Source organism: Neofelis nebulosa, chromosome 5 (genome assembly GCF_028018385.1).
Source record: "Neofelis nebulosa isolate mNeoNeb1 chromosome 5, mNeoNeb1.pri, whole genome shotgun sequence".
NCBI lineage: Eukaryota > Metazoa > Chordata > Mammalia > Carnivora > Felidae > Neofelis > Neofelis nebulosa.
In genome coordinates this window covers 156987161-157004633 of record NC_080786.1, presented here as the reverse complement: position 1 = coordinate 157004633, position 17473 = coordinate 156987161, and the positions used below count along the sequence as shown (strand labels likewise).

The 17473-nt window shown below is 59.1% G+C and overlaps 2 protein-coding genes across 2 annotated transcripts in view; one reads left to right on the top strand and one right to left on the bottom strand.

The window, feature by feature from the left end:
- Nucleotides 1-2950: 2950 nt before the first annotated feature.
- Nucleotides 2951-5801, top strand: CSTB (cystatin B). Its single transcript, XM_058732156.1, has 3 exons — nt 2951-3107; nt 5194-5295; nt 5449-5801. Exons 1-3 carry the CDS (start codon nt 3042-3044, stop codon nt 5575-5577), a joined length of 297 nt encoding a protein of 98 aa, XP_058588139.1. The 5' UTR covers nt 2951-3041; the 3' UTR covers nt 5578-5801.
- Nucleotides 5802-10384: 4583 nt separating this feature from the next.
- PDXK (pyridoxal kinase) overlaps nt 10385-17473 on the bottom strand; it is a 31333-nt gene continuing 24244 nt past the window's right edge. The window contains exons 9-11 of the mRNA XM_058732155.1: nt 17304-17440; nt 15747-15813; nt 10385-15461 (exon numbers count right to left, since the gene is read on the bottom strand). Coding sequence (XP_058588138.1) covers nt 15349-15461; nt 15747-15813; nt 17304-17440 — 317 coding nt within the window. The 3' untranslated portion in view covers nt 10385-15348. The remainder of the gene's footprint in view (nt 15462-15746; nt 15814-17303; nt 17441-17473) is intronic.

The window sequence follows — 17473 nt, the reverse complement described above, 5'->3', positions numbered from 1 at the left end:
ATACTTGTATCCCACCCTCCGAGATGGCTACTGTTCACGGCTCAGAGAACATCCGTCAATCCCACGGCGCCCGGGCGCCACTGAGCCGCCGGGAACCGGGGTTGCCAGGGAGAAGCCTGGGACTGGTGCTTCAGCAATCAGCCGGTGGAGCCCAGAGCAGGGAAGTGGGGCCATGCCTTTCTAGAAGCACTTCCTCCCACCTGCCCAGCCTCTTGCTATAGATGGCGGCTAGACGTTGCATTGCTTCTAAATTCTAGGAGGGAGATTTTTCTAAATTTTCTGTCTGTCCAGGAATTTTCCTTAATTCCTGGCATTGAGTTCTCCAACTCTGGTTTTATTTTTTTTTTTAATTTACAGAAGTGTATGAAAATCGGTTATTTATTTATTGCTTCCTATGTGACAGGTATGAAGGTGAGGAACAGATCATTGCTGCCTGTCTGCCTGCCGGGGATCCCACTAGAGACACAGGCGGTTAGTGAGAGGAGAGCCTCTCACGTGCCCAGGGCAGGTGCACCGGACGTACCCCCCACCTGGGTCCCGGCCTTCCCTCTGATTCTGCTGACGCTTCTCCACTTAGGAAACCCTCTGCCTGCATTAGCTTACAGCAAGGCCTTCTAAGATCGTATATCTGTTCCCTCCCTGGACGCGTCTCAATTTCCTGCAGCTCCCTCCGTCCCTCCAGAGGGGCTGGGGGCTGGCTCCCTTCAAGGAGCTTGGAAGTAAAGCCACAGTCCACTCGGTTTGCAGCGTCCCCAGGTGGCCAGGCCTGTGATGGGAGGCAGGACAGTGCTGCACCTGTTTTTGGGTTTACCTTCGCTATTATTTCCCTTGCTAGCAAATTTGAACTGGTAGCTGGTAAATGCTTAGTTGAGTAAATGCTACATCTTTCCTTTTCTTTCTGTGATTTCTTTCTTCCTTCTTTCTCTCTCTTTCTTTCTTTTTTCTTTCTTTCTCTCTTCTTTCTTTCTTTCTTTCTTTCTCTCTTTCTTAGGATTTCTTGGGCTAGAATTTAATTAGCAATGGATTCTGATGACAAATTTTTGCATGAGGGAACACAAGCAACTGATTAGCTCCAGAAACAGGCATGTGGATCTCCTGAGAACACAAAGAGGAAGGCAAAGGAGCTGTGTCTTGCTGAGGAAGAAGGAACCCTGAGACGCTAAGAAAAGAACACTTTGGCTTCCTTACGCTGGGAAAGTCAGAAACCTCACAGGCGAGGCTTCACAGATTTCAAGCTGAAGTGATGTCCAAGGCCCTGGAGTAGCTCCAGGACCCTGGGTGAGGAGACCTGCTACTTGGTCTTTTTCTCTGGCTCCAGCAAGAAGGGCACCCGGGGCATCAAGGAATGAGAGATAAATGTCAGCATTTTCCAGGGCCTTTGGATAGAAAAAGTTATGCTAATTATGGGAGAGATTTAAGCTAGTGTACTAATTACAGACAGTGATAGTAAGAACACTATCAACTCGCCCTGGGGCTGAAAACATTTTATACTTATTAACTCATTTAGAACTTTATAAAACTCAAAACCCTTGGAGATTGGTCACGAGTATTATTCCCACAGACGGGACAGAGCTGTCAGGAGTTAGTCCTATGCCATCCAGCATAGGAGGGGAGAAGGGGGAGGAGGGGGAGGAGGGGGAGGAGGGGAGGAGGGTGAGGAGGAAAGCCCACTGAGCTGCAGGATAGGAAAAGGCAGGAGAACCGTTTTCCATTTTTATGGAGTCAAATCTGACTCATCATACATTCATGCAATTATGAATGAATTGTCAGATCTCCCCTTCCTCTCCCCTTACCGTTCAACCACACCTGACCTTTCACCTTTCCTGAAGTTACAAACAAGGTTCTGCCCCTGGCAGGTATCACAAAGGCTTGTCTCCCCCACACACCTGCTTCCAGCCACTCCCGCTGGGGCTCTGTGTTGGGCCTACAAGCAGGCAAGGCTGGGCCTGGTCCTGCACAGTCAGCACCCAGTGATGGGAGAGGCCTGTGTTCACTGAGGGTTGGGCCAGAGGGCTGGAGGGCCTGGACTTTTCTAAGAGACCAATCCTGTCCAGTCAGCTCCTAGTATGGCCCCCACCCCTGCCCCAAATAGAGTGTGGGACCCCTCCCTTCCCTGGGTGCTTGAATCTGCCCAATCTGAACCCAAATCCTGCCACAGCCTAGCCCTTTCCTAACGCCCTCGATCTGACCACCCCCCCCCCCCGCCCCCAGCCTGAAGCCCTGGCAGCCGTCTCCTCCTCATCCTGGGATGGCTTTGTGCCTCCTCTGCTCATACACACACACACACACACACACACACACACACACACACACACACGAGTGCTCCATTGTGCCTCTGGGTCACAGGCTGGTGACCTCCAGAGTGGCCGGCACAAGTGGGGTGCTGGGCCAGGCCTTGCAGATGAGGGGTGCAGGATAGTTGACTGCACAGGGGCCTGAGGCCGGGCAGGGTCTGATCTTGGACTCCGGGATGCCCCGGCAGCCTCCTGCCCCGGTCCCCAGCTCCTGCAGGTCCTGGCTGGGTACGAGCTTCTCTCCCCTCTGCCCTTCCGCAGCTGTCATCTCAGGTCCAGGTAACCACCTGCCTGTGACCCGCTCCCCGCACCCGCCCCCCTCCAACGCTGCGTCCTGCCCTGTACAGGGCAGACTCCACACAGTCCCCTACAGAGCCCACCCCAACCCCATGTGGGACCTGCCCCCAACTGCTCCCTGCAGGATAGCCCCCACCCCAACCTGACCGGCCAGAGGAGGACGACACCACACCCACATGGCGGGCAGTGGGGGACCCAGGATGTCGCCCGCGAGACGCGCGCCCTAGGGGCAGGTAGGCGACCGGCCGAGCCCCGCCCTCGCCTCCGCCCCCCGCCCCTCCAGCACCGCCCCTGTCCCCGGCCCTAGGCCCCGCCCCGCCCCACACAGCACCGCCCCCTGCCCCGCCCCCGCACGCCCCTAGCGTCACGTGACCGTCGCCTGCTTTAAGCGGAGCGGGCGCCTCGGGTCGGGGTTCCGCTCTGGCCGCAGCTCCTCCGCCCGCCGCCAGGATGATGTGCGGGGGGCCCTCCGCCACGCAGCCCGCCACGGCCGAGACCCAGGCCATCGCCGACCAGGTAGGAGGGAGCGGGTGGGGCTCCGGAAGGCGCTCCCGGCTGCGAGGCCTGCGGGTGCGAGCCTGCCCCTGGGGTCCCCGGGGCCCCGCCTCGGTTTCCCCTCTGCGGCCGCAGGCAGGTGGTAGGAGGGTGCGCCGAGCGGGCCGGTCGGGGCCAGAGCGGGCGGAAGCACCCGAACGGCTCCTTCGGCGCCCCTCCCCTGCCGCCAGCCCGCTGCCCCCCGGCCGCCCCGGGCCTCGCTCGGGTGGCTCCACCGCCCGACCGCAGTGCAGGCTGGTGACTCAGCCCCACGAGACCCGTGAAATGAGGAATTCGCAGGGACTGCTGTGCGAGCCCCGCCTGGGCCGCGGCTCCCGGCCCTGCCCCCGCAGCCCCTCCTCGCCGGGACCGGAGGGTCCTCTCCGGTCAGGGGAGTTGGAGCGGGCGTGAGGTCATTTGCTCCTGAATTTGGTGTGAAAATGACCTGTGGCGGAGGTGTTGCTGCTGGCAGGCACCGAGCTGGCCAGCCGGTCTGCTGGAGGTGTCTAAGAGGACAGGGGCAGGGGGAATCCCCACCTCTGCACCCGGTGCTGCCTCCTTTCTGGAGCACTCTGGGGCACGCAAAGGGAGCATCTGTGACTGACCCCGGGTCAGAAGACTTTCTGCGCCGGCCCCCGCCCCGTGAGCAGCGCCACCAGCCCTGGGCGCTTGGGCCTTGGGCCTCTGTGCCCCCTTGGCTGCAGCCCAGCCCGTCTTTCTCCTGGTCAGTCCTGGGACCGATGAGCTCCCACTCTGTAGGGAGGGGCCGGGCCTGGCAGTCGAGGCTGCCGCGTTACCTGTTCTGCCACCTGGCGCCTGGGTTTTCTTTCCATTCTTTGCCAGCGGCCTGGAGCTTTCGGCCCCTCCTGAAGCAGACAGAGAGAGGTGAATCCCTCCCAAAGCCCTGGGCCGTTGTGGGGGTGTCACTCACCCCCCAGAACCACCCCCCCCCCGTTTCGTAAACCGTCAGCAGAGTCCATTCCCTGCAGACCTAGCGTGGCGTTTTGCACAAAGAAGGGGGCTCCTGTATCTGAGTATTTAGACACAGGTAAGCCCCGCCCCGGAGAAAGGCACTTGGCGCAATGAGCACTGTGAGTTGCACAGGTAAGATAAGGATCAACTTCTCCCCAAAAGCTCTACATCTTTTTTTTTTTTTTTTTAACGTTTATTTATTTTTGAGAGAAAGAGACAGCATGAGGGGGAGAGGGACCGAGAGCCAGGGAGTTACAGAATCCAAAGCAGGCTCCAGGCTCCAAGCTGTCAGCACGGAGCCCGACGCGGGGCTCGAATTCACGGAACGCGAGATCACGACCTGAGCTGAAGTCGGACGCTCAACCGACTGAGCCACCCAGGCGCCCCACAGAAGGCTCTACATCTTAAGACGCAGTAGGGGCACCTGGGTGACTTCTGACCTCAGCTCAGGTCACGATCTCGCTGTTGGAGAGCTTGAGCCCCGCATCGGACTGTCAGCTCAGAGCTGGCTTTGGAGCCTCTGCCCCCTCCCCCCGCCCCTTCCCCTCTCTCTCTCTCTCTCTCTCTCTCTCTCTCTCTCAGAAATGAATAAACATTTAAAAATAAAATAAACCTGCAGTCAAGGGCATTTTACCTGCGAAGCCCTGTGCCTGCCGCCTCCGGTGTCTGGGGACATATTTGGAGGCTGTAATGCCCTCCTGAGAGGAGTAGCAAAGACAGTCATGATCTCTCTAGAATAGAAGGGGAAATTTAAATCTATGACTGAACTTAGTTTAAAATTTAGAATTTTAAGAGGGAATAATTATATACAGCCTCTTCGTCAAACTGTTCGGCTGTGAACTGGAAAGGAAAACGGGGCGTCAACTCGTATATAGCGTCATGATGGAAATTTTGAAATCACCCATGCCTAGAACACGAAGGGCCAATGACTTGCCCAAGCACTGTCGCGGGAGTCGGTAGATTTAAGGAGCTTTCTGCCCTCTGTCGGTAGAACTGACCGTGTAATGCCCCTCTCCGCTCTCAAGAACGCTCTTGCTGGAGAAGATCTGGAACGGGCGGGTACAGGAATCCCGTTTGTAACTGTCCCCTCCCCTAGGTGAAGCCCCAGCTGGAGGAGCAGGAGAATAAGAAGTACACTATCTTTAAGGCGGTGGAGTTCAGGAGCCAGGTGGTCGCAGGGACGAACTACTTCATCAAGGTGAGGGTCAGCCTTGGGGGGGGGGTGTTGGGGGGCAGGGCCCCGCCCCTATCCGGGACCCTCCTCGTGCAGGCTGGTCCAGCAGGGGCACTTGGGGTCAGAGGTCCTCCGGCCTGCCCCTCACTGGCCTCTCTCCTCTCTGTCCGTCTCCAGGTTCAAGTCGATGGTGATGAGTTTGTGCACATTCGAGTGTTTCAGAGTCTCCCGCACGAAAACAAACCCTTGGCCTTGTCCAGCTATCAGACCCACAAAGCCAGGCACGACGAACTGGCGTATTTCTAGTTCCCGCTCTGAGCATGGCCCGTCCGTGTGGTTCTGTCCTCTGTGGACACGTCTGGGGTCATAAACGGGTGCCATTTCTTCACTGGGGGTGGGGGCGGGGTGTCGTGCAGCTCTTCTGACTTGTGTTGGGAGAGACAAAGTCAACCCAACCAGCGATCTTAATTGCTTTCAAAGAGGGCTTATATTCTCTTTTCAATACATATTTTTAAGTCTTGGCAAATTTATTCCTTCGTTTTGGATTCTTTTGGCTTCGTCGGAAACCCCAGTCCCGTGTGGAAGCGTCAGGAAGTGTGAGAGCGGTGTGCTGATGTGGTGGTTTGACGGCCACGTGACCGCTGTGCCACGTGGCGCCCCTCCTGGGTCACGTACTGGCCTGAGCTGGCCGGATGCCTCTTCTACCTACAGAGCTGCCCCCCGGGGGAGTCGCTCAAGGTCCCCGCCAAGTGGATGGTATACCCAGGACTCCAGGAGCCTGTGCTCCAACCACAGCTCCCCACGCTAGCTTCCACCGTGTCCTGTCTCCAGGCCTTAGTCTCCCCCATAAAATAAAAGGCTTTGGGCAAATCTGATTCTAGAGCATCAGCTCTGGATGTACTTAGACGTGCTCACACACCACCCTCACACCCCAGTGGAAATACATCCGCATGTGCAGAGGACGCCATAGGTGTACGTGTACGTGTAGAATAGTTGTGAGGCCTCGCTGAGCACCATCCACCTGGAAGGGTTCTTGAACTTAGCCTCTGAGCATCTGGGCAACGGCACATCTCCGGTGTTCGACACAGGGTCCCCGCCATGAGCGAAGGCAGCGCGGTGGTTTGCCCTGTGTCTGTTTTGCAGATAAAGAGCACGCGCATCGTTGCAAGAGTAGGGGCTGAGACGTCTGTGTGGTTCAGGTCATGGCAGAAAACCGTCCCCGAGGGTTCAAGTTGGTGTCAGATCACCACACCACTCTGCATCGGCGGCGTGTGGCGCTTGGTGCCGGGTCGGCAGTGCAAGGCGCGGGCTGTCCAGATCGCGAGGGAAGGAAGAGCACACCAGGGTCGCAGGGTGAGCAGGCAGGTTGAAAGCGGCAAGAAGAGGGGCGCCCGGGGGGGCTCAGTCGGTTGGGCGTCCGACTTCGGCTCAGGTCGTGATCTCACGGTTCGTGGGTTCGAGCCCCGCGTCGGGCTCTGTGCTGACCGCTCAGAGCCTGGAGCCTGCTTCTGATTCTGTGTCTCCCTCTCTCTCTGCCCCTCCCTCTGCTCTCAAAAATAAATAAACATTAAAAAAAAATTTAAGTGGCAAGAAGAACACCTTAATGCCAGCTGTGTGTGTCCCAATCTCTGTTCTTGAACTAGAAGAATGAAGAGCTTTCCCAACAGGCTCTTGTTCTTGGCAGTGAAGCGATTTGGGGTTGAAATGAAGACCTAACAGAGAGAGAGGAGAGAGAACCCCAAGCAGGCTCCACGGTGTCAGCACAGAGCCCGATGCGGAGCTCAATCCCATGAACCTTGAGATCACGACCTGATCCAAAAATCGAGAGTCTTGGGGCTTAACCAGCTGAGCCACCCAGGTGCCCCTCCCCCCACTTGTAAGAGCTATTGATATATTAGCAATGTACATTAGCAATATTTTCTCCAAGTTGTAATTTGTTTTGAGTCCTAGATTAAAAGCCTGTCTCCAGACCCAGACTGTAGAGAAACTCACCCGTTCCTCTAGAATTTTAATTTTTTAAATTTTTTCGTACGGATTTTGAGAAAAATAGCAAGTGGGGAGGGGCAGAGAGAGAGAGAACCCCAAGCAGGCCCCAGTGCGGGGCACGAACCATGAGGTCATGATCTGGGCTGAAGTCAAGAGTCGGACGCCGTCTGAGCCACCCAGGTGCCCCTAGAATTCTAGTTTTTTTTTCAGCCCTTGTATGCTGGAGCCACGGCCCTGCTTTTGCAAGGTCAGAAAATGTGCATTAATGCCATTTCCGGGCAGCTCTGTTAGGGCCTCCGAGGCACCCCACCTGGTAATGATGGATTAGTGACACCAAAGATTGTGTCCAATGCACAAGTGACGTCAGTTATCTGTTCCTCTATCTCTAGGCCAACGTGCGTCTGCTCCCTTGTGAGTCGGCTGGCTGGATCTGTGCCGGCACCGGGTTCTGGGAGCACTCCGAGACCGGGTGCTGCGGGGTGTGCTCCGAGCTGGGGAGGCTCTGCCAGGGCAGAAGCAGGGCATGCACGGCGCACTGACCTGTTCAGCCCGAGTGGGGGCGCGGGGTCAGGCCTTGGGAAGAGTGACATTCGCCGAGAATCCCGGGCGGAGGAGAGGAGCCTCAGCTGAGGGCAGCGGGGAAAGGTGCCCCCCTGCTGGCCCGAGGAGAGGGTGCTTGGTCCCACCCGGGGAGCATGAGGACTGGGGTCTGACTCCCAGCGGTGGGACCGGTCCCTGTAGCAGCCTTCTGGGTCCTGGAGAAACACAACACTCGGGGGTGAGTGGAAGAGGAACGCTTAGCAAGGGCCCCCCTCCCCCGCTCCCGTATGCGCACTCGCTCGCTCTCTTGCTCTCAAAAAAAAAGCGGGGCAGGGGCGCCTGGGTGGCGCAGTCGGTTAAGCGTCCGACTTCAGCCAGGTCACGATCTCGCGGTCCGTGAGTTCGAGCCCCGCGTCAGGCTCTGGGCTGATGGCTCGGAGCCTGGAGCCTGTTTCCGATTCTGTGTCTCCCTCTCTCTCTGCCCCTCCCCCGTTCATGCTCTGTCTCTCTCTGTCCCAAAAATAAATAAAAAATGTTGAAAAAAAATTAAAAAAAAAAAAAAAAAGCGGGGCAAAGGATGAAAAATTCTATAGTGAAATGGGCAAAGACCTGAACAGCCACGACAATCGGTAACACGTCCACACAATGAGAAGAGCAGAGCGAAACCACGTTGGGTGCCCGTCTCTGTCCTGCCCCACAGTCAAACGTCCGGACCTGCTAACCCGGACTGCGGGCCGGGACCGGGAATGCAAACAGGTACAAGCCCTTCGCAGACACCCGGGAGACCTCTCGGGACTACACGGCACGCACCCTTCCCGCTGGCGCTCCCCCGCACGTTGGTCTGTGAGCCCGGATTACTGGTGCGGATATTTCGGTCATTCACTTCCCCGACCTGGCCATGGGCACGGAGTCTCCAGTGGCTGGCACCGGGCAGGCAGTTGACAAAGTGACCAGATAACGCAGGAGGCTGTAATTCTTCTCTAACTCGGGGCTTTCTCGGCTCACCTCCGCAGGGCCTGGGACTGGGCCCCCCTCGCCTCGTCCGTCCCGACCTGCCCTGGCCTCTGCCATAGCGGCTCTGCTCCAGCGCCCAACCCAGTGGGGCCCACACCTGCCCCAGGCCAGGCAGCACACCTCAAAAACCCAGGGGTGCCCGCCCCTGTGGGGTGAACTTCGACCAATTGGAGAAGACTGGAGAGATGCCCCGCTTGACCACTTGGCCAGCTAGGTCACACGCTGCCATGCATCTTCTCCCCCCTCTCCCTGCCTTGTCCCTTTTCCTGTTCTTACCTGCCCCTTGAGAGGGCACCCCCTCCCCCGTACCACTTAGTGCAAGGGTGGGGCCCGGGCTCCCTTCCAGGAATGCAGCCTGAGGGAGCCCCTGCCGGTGTGGTCTCCAGGGTGGGGCCTGCACCTGAGGCCAGGCTTCCCGCCCTCCCCAGGGGACGTCTGCGGCAGGAATCCTCCTGATGGTTGAGGTTCAAGGCCATGTGTGTCCTCTGCTGGACATCTCATGCGGAGTATCAGAGAGGGAAAGGTGACCGTGTCGGGACTCACTGGGCTTCATCCCCATCCCCATCACAGGAGGCAGTGGGTTGAATAATGTCCCCCCCGGGATATCCCTGGCCCAGTGCCCGGAGCCTGTGGATGTTATCTCACAGGGCAAGGGGACTTGTCAGATGTGATTAAGCTAAGGGTCTGGAGCTGGAGAGGTGATCCCGGACTGTCTGGGGCCCCAATGTCATCCCGGGGTCCTCAGAAGAAGAGGCAGGGGTCGGGGTCAGACTGAAGCCACACCACGGCTGTGAAGTCATGAGGGCCCCTCTAAAGTCTGGAAGAGGCTGGGCACATTCTCCCTGGAACCTTCCAGAGGACCCAGCCCCGCCCACCTATTTGTACAAGTCTGATCTCCAGAGTCGCTTTAAGCCACTGCATTTGTGGAAGTGTGCCACAGCAGCCACAAAGGGTCGTCCACCAGGAGGGCCTTGCGGGCCAGCTGAGGGGCACAGGAGTCAGCAGAGGGGTGGAGAGGCGGAGTTCAAGGTGTTCCAGACATGAAGCAGATCCCTCGTTCTCTCCCACCCTTCTCCTGCTTTTCCTTCCAGGGCAAGGGGCCTGGCATTCTGGAGACTGCCTGGGGAGCTACTCACAAAGGTGTGGGTGAATCACAGCGGGAGCACAGTACCTGCCCGGCCTGTAGGACCGGCTGTCACCACCCAGGTGTGAAGGGATTGAGACCCAGGAGCAGTGACATCCATCAGGGATGAGGCTGGTCCTTGGACTCTAGCGGGGCTGGGGGCGGGGCCTGAGAAAGGGAACCCACCCTCCTGGGATCCCTGCCCGCAGGAGGAGCTTAGAGGCCAGCCCCCAGGGCACAGAACAGAGTGGGTGGGACAAGGGGACCTGGGCCACCGTGGGTGGGTTGGGCAAGCTCTTTCCCTTAAGACATACGTGTTTACGGCCTCAGCTCCCATGCTTTTCAGCTCCCATGCTGGGCCGGCTGGCTGGTAGCAGGGGCTTCGGGTACCAGGGGATAATTAACGGGGGGTTCCTGAGGCGGGAGGAATCATTGCACTTCAACACCATGGCCAGAAAAAGATTTATTTACGGATAATCATAAGTCAGTAGGACCAGCACACAGACACGGCCTCTACAGCGCTGACAGGGACTTTACAAACACGTGCACAGGACCACAGGACGGAGGGCTGGAGACCCCAGCACTGGAGAAACCACCCCCTGGCCCTCCCCCGCAGCCGGGCCCCAGGGGCAACGTGCTCCGACCCGAGGGGGTCACACGGCCTCCACAGTCTGAGTTAATTTCCAGGAAGGCCCAGGCCAGCCCCCGCTGGGCTCTGTGTCAGCACCTCAACCCTCCTGTCCGCCCAGTCGTGCAGTCATTGGCTGGAATCCCAACTAAAATTCGACATCAGAAAGTATGCAGCTGTAAAGCCGAAAGCACTCAAAACACATCCACACACTCTTCACCTTGGAGCCTACACGTTGTACGTTAGGAATTCACTTTCAGTTCCCCAAACAGGAACATCTGTGCTACCCGTCAGGACAACAGGCCCACACGCTTTGCGGGGTGCACCCAGGCACCTTTCGCTCCCCACCTGTGCTCTCTGGGATGTCCTGAAGGCCGCTGCCAAGCCCGCCAATTCTCCCTTTCTGCCCCCCTCCCCCGCCCCGCCGCACTCACCCCCTCATGCCGGGAGCCGAGTCCTGCACGAGAAACGAAATGTAGTGGCTCTCTGAAGCCAGAGGCCCTGTCCCACAGCTCGGAACGGTGTGGGGCGGGGTGCGCCCCGCTCCCTCCCCAGACCGCCGGGCTCCGCGGAGCAGACGGAGGGTGCTAGGCCCCCCTCACCGTCAGCCCCATTCTGCTGCACCCTTGCCATCCGGCTCCCCAGGACACCTGCAGGGCAACGAGGGACGGCCGGGACAGGGAGTGGTCAGGGGCTTCAGGAAGTCTCTTCCCACCAGAATGGGCTTCCGGAGGCAGAAGGTGGAAACTTGCCCACCGTGGTGTGGGGGCTGCCCCACCCAGGGCTCATCTGCAGCCAGGGTTCAGCGACCGAACCAAGTGGCCTGCCCCGAGCACAGGGCTCGGCTCTGCTGGGACAGCGGGAAAGCTTCTAGAACAGCTGTTTACTCTGCCAGAATTTAAAGAGAAAATTCTAGGAAGAACTTTCCATTCATACAAAGCTTGGAAATATTCTCGAAGTCAGAACTAAAGTTAACTCGTTAAACTCCGTCTTAAGCAAAAGAACATGTGGTGGGTGGTGTCTGTGAGCACGACCTCTTAAGACAGGCAGGAATGTGGTTTGTAAGACCCTGTGCTTTGGTCAGAGTCTCCCCTCAGTAAGACAGGAAACGTCCTGCACCGAGAATCACCTGCAGAAGTCCACGGAGAGACTCATGCACCGGAAGCCCGGGATTTTAGGAACCTGGCCACCATGGGGCAGCACTGAGGCCAGCCTGGGACACAGACCCCGAGGCCCAGTGCCTGTGTCACTAGCACTAGAGCCCCGTGCACTACGCCACAGGGTGGCGACGAGTGCAAGCTCCGGGCTGGGGTCTGCCCCGCCCCCTGCCGGCAGAGGGTGGAAGTGCAGGGCTGGATTCTGCAACCTGGGGGGGGGGGGTGAGGGGGGTGGAGGGGGCTCTATAAACAAGCACTCAAGGTTCTTGACACTTTCCACCCTCAAAGGCCCCCTGACCACCCGACCGCCCCTGCCACAAAGCGACTGCAGCACACACACACACACACACACACACACACACACACACACACGCACAACACCAGCTCCCTGGCCACATGTGTGCACTTGGGTCACTGTGCTTTGAGGGTCCAGCCTGACCAGCACCCTCGGGGCAGAAATGAAGTGGGAGGTCTCCTGGGCTCCCAGAGCTGCCCTCCCAGGGATGGGGGTCCTTCTGAGTGCCCACCCGGCGCAGGCATCTAATGTGTTCCCTCTGAGCACACGGGAGCCGGCTCTGAAGGAAGTCCTAATGTAAACAGTTCACGGAGTGACGGGATGAGAGAAATCACCTGCAGCCGGTCGGCAGGAGCTGGTGTGGAATGAACACGGGTGGGCTTGGTGACGACGCCCCTCTGGGGGCAGAGTGGCGTCTGGGGGCCCCGCGGCTCCCATGAGACTCAGACAGCCAGGACCCCACTCACAGCATCCTGGCCTGCACACTCGCCCCTCTGCCCACTCAAACTTCCTTCCCTGCCTTCCGGCCCAGGCAGGTGCTAGGGTGGGGGCTTCCTACAGAAACCCTGTCCCATGGGGACATGTGCAAGGAGACCCCAGCGACCTGCTGGGGGGCAGAGAAGGAAGACAGAGATTCTGGTTATCCTGGTGCCGGAATCCAAAGTGCTCACAGGTGCCTGTGATTCAGGCAGACGCAGCCCCGATGCCCTGGGGCAGGTGGTCCCATCGAAGGGCAGGAGGGATAAAGGAGGGGGCGTGCTCACAGCGCAGGTCCAACAGCTAGAACGCTGTCACCTCCTTTACTGTACATTTCAACTAGCAGTGAACGTGAGGTCCAGCAAGGAGGGAATGGCAGTCAGGAGTGGCCTTGGGACACCCAGTGAGGCCAGGGCCCCGCCCGCCTGGCCCTGCCCCACCTGCCTGCTCCCCAGAGGCAAGGATTCACCCTTCGGGGGCTCCATCACACAGCATTACTTTCCTGGACGATGAAGGTGGGGAGGAGGGGGATTCTGCATCGACACGGGGACTCAGGCATCATGTTGCTGGCGGGGCGCCCTGGCCTCCGTTCTGAACACGAAAAGCACGCCAAACCAGGCTCAGTCCATTGTAAAGTTAGACGACATTTACAAAATTGGTTCCGACAAGGTCAAGAACAGCACAACAAAGCGTCATTTTTACCATCGCTGACATACATTAAAGAATAACGCAGATTACCACGATGACCTTAGCAAGACTTGGCAATGATCTGAAAATGGTTTTAAAAAAAGAGTAGTTTGTAATTCATCTTTAAGGCCTACAGAAGCTTTGAAAAACCATATTGAAATCTGTCCTCTGGTAATAAGCAGGCGACTTAGGACTGATACACTTCTCATTTTAAAATATATAATTATTACTCTGCATGTTACTAAACTATGGAAAGTAAAAACAAAGATTTACTCTAATTTGGACCCAACCTATGTAAAAAAAAAAAAAAGAAAGGAAGAAAAAACCGCTGCTAGTGACCACGGCTGACCTCTGGGTGGGAAATTCTAAGCACAGACCAGCCAGGGCCCGCTTGTCTACGCAGGACCACGCCCAGGATAGCAGTGGGCTCAGCAGCAGCGCGTGGCCAGCACAGCTCGCCGGGAGAAGCTGCTGCGGTTCCTGCGGGAGCCCCGCGCCCTGCAGGGGCTCTTGGGATGCCGGGGTCCCGCTGCTGGGGGGAGAGGGCTCAAGACCCCACCACTCCCAGCGGTCGGGGCTTCTCGGTCGGAGGAACTTGGGATGAGAAAGTCCGAGATCCAGCCAGAAAGCTCACAGTTTCACGGGAAGTTTAGGGGCGGAATAACTATCGTTCTATGTACAGTTGGGGGAAGTAAAAGCATCAAGTGTAACACGAAGCCTGAGCCCCTGAAATAAAACTTAAAGAACAGAGGATCAGCGTCTGCAGTGTTCCCAAGGCCATGGTACACACAGAGTAAGCCCCTACGCCCCACACAGTATCCTCACGGAGGGCTTTCCACCATCTCGTCGCAGAGAGATACCATGGCCCGTGCACGGGCTGCCCGGTGCTAACGCACGAGAGCGGACACTCAGGATGTGGACAGACTGGGAAGAAAGAAGAGCGGGCGGAACGGCACGGACGCTGGTATTTCTTTGTTTCGGGGAGTTTGCAACAGAGTGAACACCGCCCTGCCCAGGAGGTGGCAGTGGATCCTGGGGACACTGGCCCTGCTGCAGAGGAGAGCGCAGGCTGCAGGAGAGGACCCGCCTGTGGGACGGAGAGGGGCCCCCCCACTCTGCAGGCTCTGTCCCCTCCCGGCCGCAGGCTCCTGGGGGAGGCGGACCTCTGCTCTCCCCAGGGCGGCGCGGAGAGGGGCACCCTCGCTTGCAGCCACGCCCGGGGGTGCCCCGGGCAGTAGATGCCCGGCCTGGTGTCGCAGCCCGAGGCGTCTGAGAGCTGCGAGCCCGGCGCTCTGCCCCGGCCCCTCCCCCGATCTGCCAACACCCTCTCCTCGGAGAAGGGGCTCAAGCTGTGGCTGCCTTTCAGGGGGCCTTGCGCACCCCGGCTTCCGGTGGCACGGAAGGCAGGACTGAGCGGGCAGGGGCGAGTGCACAGGGTGACTGGCTCGTGGGGTTAAATATGCCAATGGTATCCACGCCCCTCTACCCGTCTCTGCACGACCACGTGGCACGAGGCATCTGTCGCCAGCCAAGGGTGGCAAGCGCGCAGACGTAACCCGGCGTGCCACAGACCGGGTGAGGTTTCCGGCAGGAACACAACGGGCCAGTCTCGCCACGGGCTGTTCCAGCCTCGGGAGCCCTTCCTCATCCCCGGTGCGCGTCCAGGCCAGCTGGTCTCGACCTGTTCCCACAGTGACGCAGTCCCCGGTGACCTACCCCACAGCTAGGCCACAAACGAGACTTCTCAAGCAGGAACAAAGGGGGGCGGGTCACAACGACAACAGAGGCATTTGGCAGGATTCGCCCAGACGCGGATGGTTAAAACCCAACTCTTTCTCAGGGACGCACAGACTCCAGGACTTTCCCCGGCCCTCGCCCGCCAGGGATGGGACGCCGCCGGGGGGCCCACGGGAGCAGGGTTCCCGGGAGGCCCAGGAGCCCTGGGGGACAGGGAGCTGGGTTCCCAGAATTACAGATTTCTGTGATCGCTTTGTGACTTTTAAAAAGCACGACCAGCACGTTTTCACAATTAAGACCGGTTGAGGCTGGACACTCACGAAAGAAAAAAATATCAAGTTTCGGTCACGGCTCTAAGGCAGATGCTACATTTTCACAGGGACGACGATGGAGACACCGACACGCTGTGCGTTAGGAGGTGGCACGCGGGCCCTCACAGCACCGCGGCCTGGACCACGATCTCCGGGTTCTCGATGTCCTTCTTGCTCTGGACCATCCTCAGCTCCAGCTGCGCCGGGCTGGGCTTCAGTCCTCCCCCTGCCTGGGCTGCAAGACAAAGCATGGGTGACAGGGACAGACCAGAAGGCACTCCAGTTTCGTGCCCCCTTCCCTCGCCTGAGCCCTGACGGTCCGTGTCCCCTCTGGGGTTCCCGTGTGGGGCACGAGCTCCGCAGGCTAGCAGAGGCGGAGGGAGCCTCGGGACCCCGCTGTCGGCTCCCTCCCTCCTGCCTCCCCCCTCCGCTCTCATTGCCGTCTCCTCCCCGCTCTGCTCTCAGTGCAGTCCCCCTGCCCCCTCCGCTGGTGAGCTCGGGGGGCCCAGCCAGGAGGTACCTTTTGCACACGCGATGGTCCGCTGCAGAACGTGATGCATGGCCGACAAGGTCTTCTCACAGGCCACCTGCAGGGCGGGAGACGCACACACGTGGTCTGTGCTGCCCAGGGCCCGGATGGGATTCTCCGTTCACCCAGACCCTGCCTCCGCCCCGAGACAGCAGGGCACTGGGTTTACCGTCACATGCTCCCCACCAACCTTCCCTGGAGGGCTGAGCAGATGCCTGCGTACTAAAACTAACCACCTTCCTCCAGACCGTGCCCTCTAGGGGAGGGCTGGGCTCTAGCACTCGTCGGTACTGTGTGCCGTGCAGTAGCTTAATAGGTGTTTCTGGAAGGAATTAGTGATAAAGAGTCTTCATCAAAAATGACTCCTACCCCAAAGTTGGCCAAGGTCACTGCTTACTGGCACCTCAAAGTCAAAGACCCGGGGCTTAGCAGGAGCCGGGGAAGCGAGCGGAACCCCCTCCCGCCCGACCCGGGGATGTGCCGAACCCGGTTTGGCCTCAGGTGGCCCAGCAGCAAGGTCTCCACTGCGCACCAGATGGCCAAGGTGCCCTGTACCAGATGAAGCTCCCATGGCTGCCAACGGCAACAGCAGGTCTGTGCTCCCCCTGGTCCCTGGGGGGCGGGGGGGGGGGGGCAGGCAAGAGGGGCAGGGCTTCGGTCCAGCCCTGCGTCTCACAGACAAGCTAACTGATGGGGTGGGAGGGCCGTGCCGGCCTGCAGCGGGTAGAGGCAGCTTTAGGGGCATCCACTTCCAGATCCCGACCTGGGGCTCCTCCTTCCCTCGGTGGACCCAGCACAGACGGGGGCGTGGTTCCTCTCTAACCACCCTGCACGTTCTAGAGACGGCAGGCAGGCCCTGACGGCCACCAAGTAAGTGGAGAAGGAAATAACAGAGGGGCCGGGGACAGCCTCGTGCACAGCTGTCCACTTGCGTGGTTCCAACAATGTCGAAGGAGGCCACGGCACGATCTGACGTCACGAAGGAATTTTCCCGCACGCCGTGCAGAATGCAGCCATCACTCCTGAGCTTAACCACGGGGGCACGTGGGCCCCTGCCACCCCACACCCCCATTGACAGAACCGGTAGCAAGGTAGCAAGGGATCCGCTCGCCCAGCAGAGCCTGCACACAATGGCTTTATCTCCTACAAACGCATCTGTGGACGTTTACACACAAAGCAAGGGATGGGGGAGGGACGGACAGACGCGCAGACAGTGCCTGACAAGAGCTGAGCCTCTCTGCAAGTCTGACTTCGGAGCCCTGTCCCTCACGCCCCCGAGGGGGCTCCCAGCCTCTGAGTCTCTCGACTCACCAGGGTGATGACGTCTTAGGACCAACTTTCACCGGGCTGCTCTCTGGGAGACGTTCCTAGTTCCGGACCTACCGAGGCTGCGGTAACCCCTCCCAGGCTCCGCCTTCCCGGGGCTCACACCTGCTCCGCGGCCCGACAGGCCGACTCCAGCATGTGGTATACGGGTGGCCTGTTTGAGCCCCCGCAGAACCCAGATGGTCCCCGATGGGGGCAGGGAGGGGGGCGCGTCCTGCTGACCTTGAGATTGTTGGGGTGCTTGTGCGTCCATGCCAGGAGCATAGCGGCAAAGAGGTCCCCGGTGCCCACGAAGACCGCGTCGACCTTGTACATCTCCATCCGGATGCGTTCCGTCACCACAGAGCCATCGGGGTTCCCTGGAGGAGAGCACAGCCGATGGGCCCCGAGAC

Excerpts from the sequence above, each read along its gene's own strand:
- CSTB (XM_058732156.1), top strand. The coding sequence starts at position 3,042 with ATGATGTGCGGGGGGCCCTCCGCCACGCAGCCCGCCACGGCCGAGACC. Across the intron at positions 3,108-5,193 it reads CCCAGGCCATCGCCGACCAG|GTGAAGCCCCAGCTGGAGGA; the intron begins GTAGGAGGGAGC and ends CCCCTCCCCTAG. Across the intron at positions 5,296-5,448 it reads GGACGAACTACTTCATCAAG|GTTCAAGTCGATGGTGATGA; the intron begins GTGAGGGTCAGC and ends GTCCGTCTCCAG.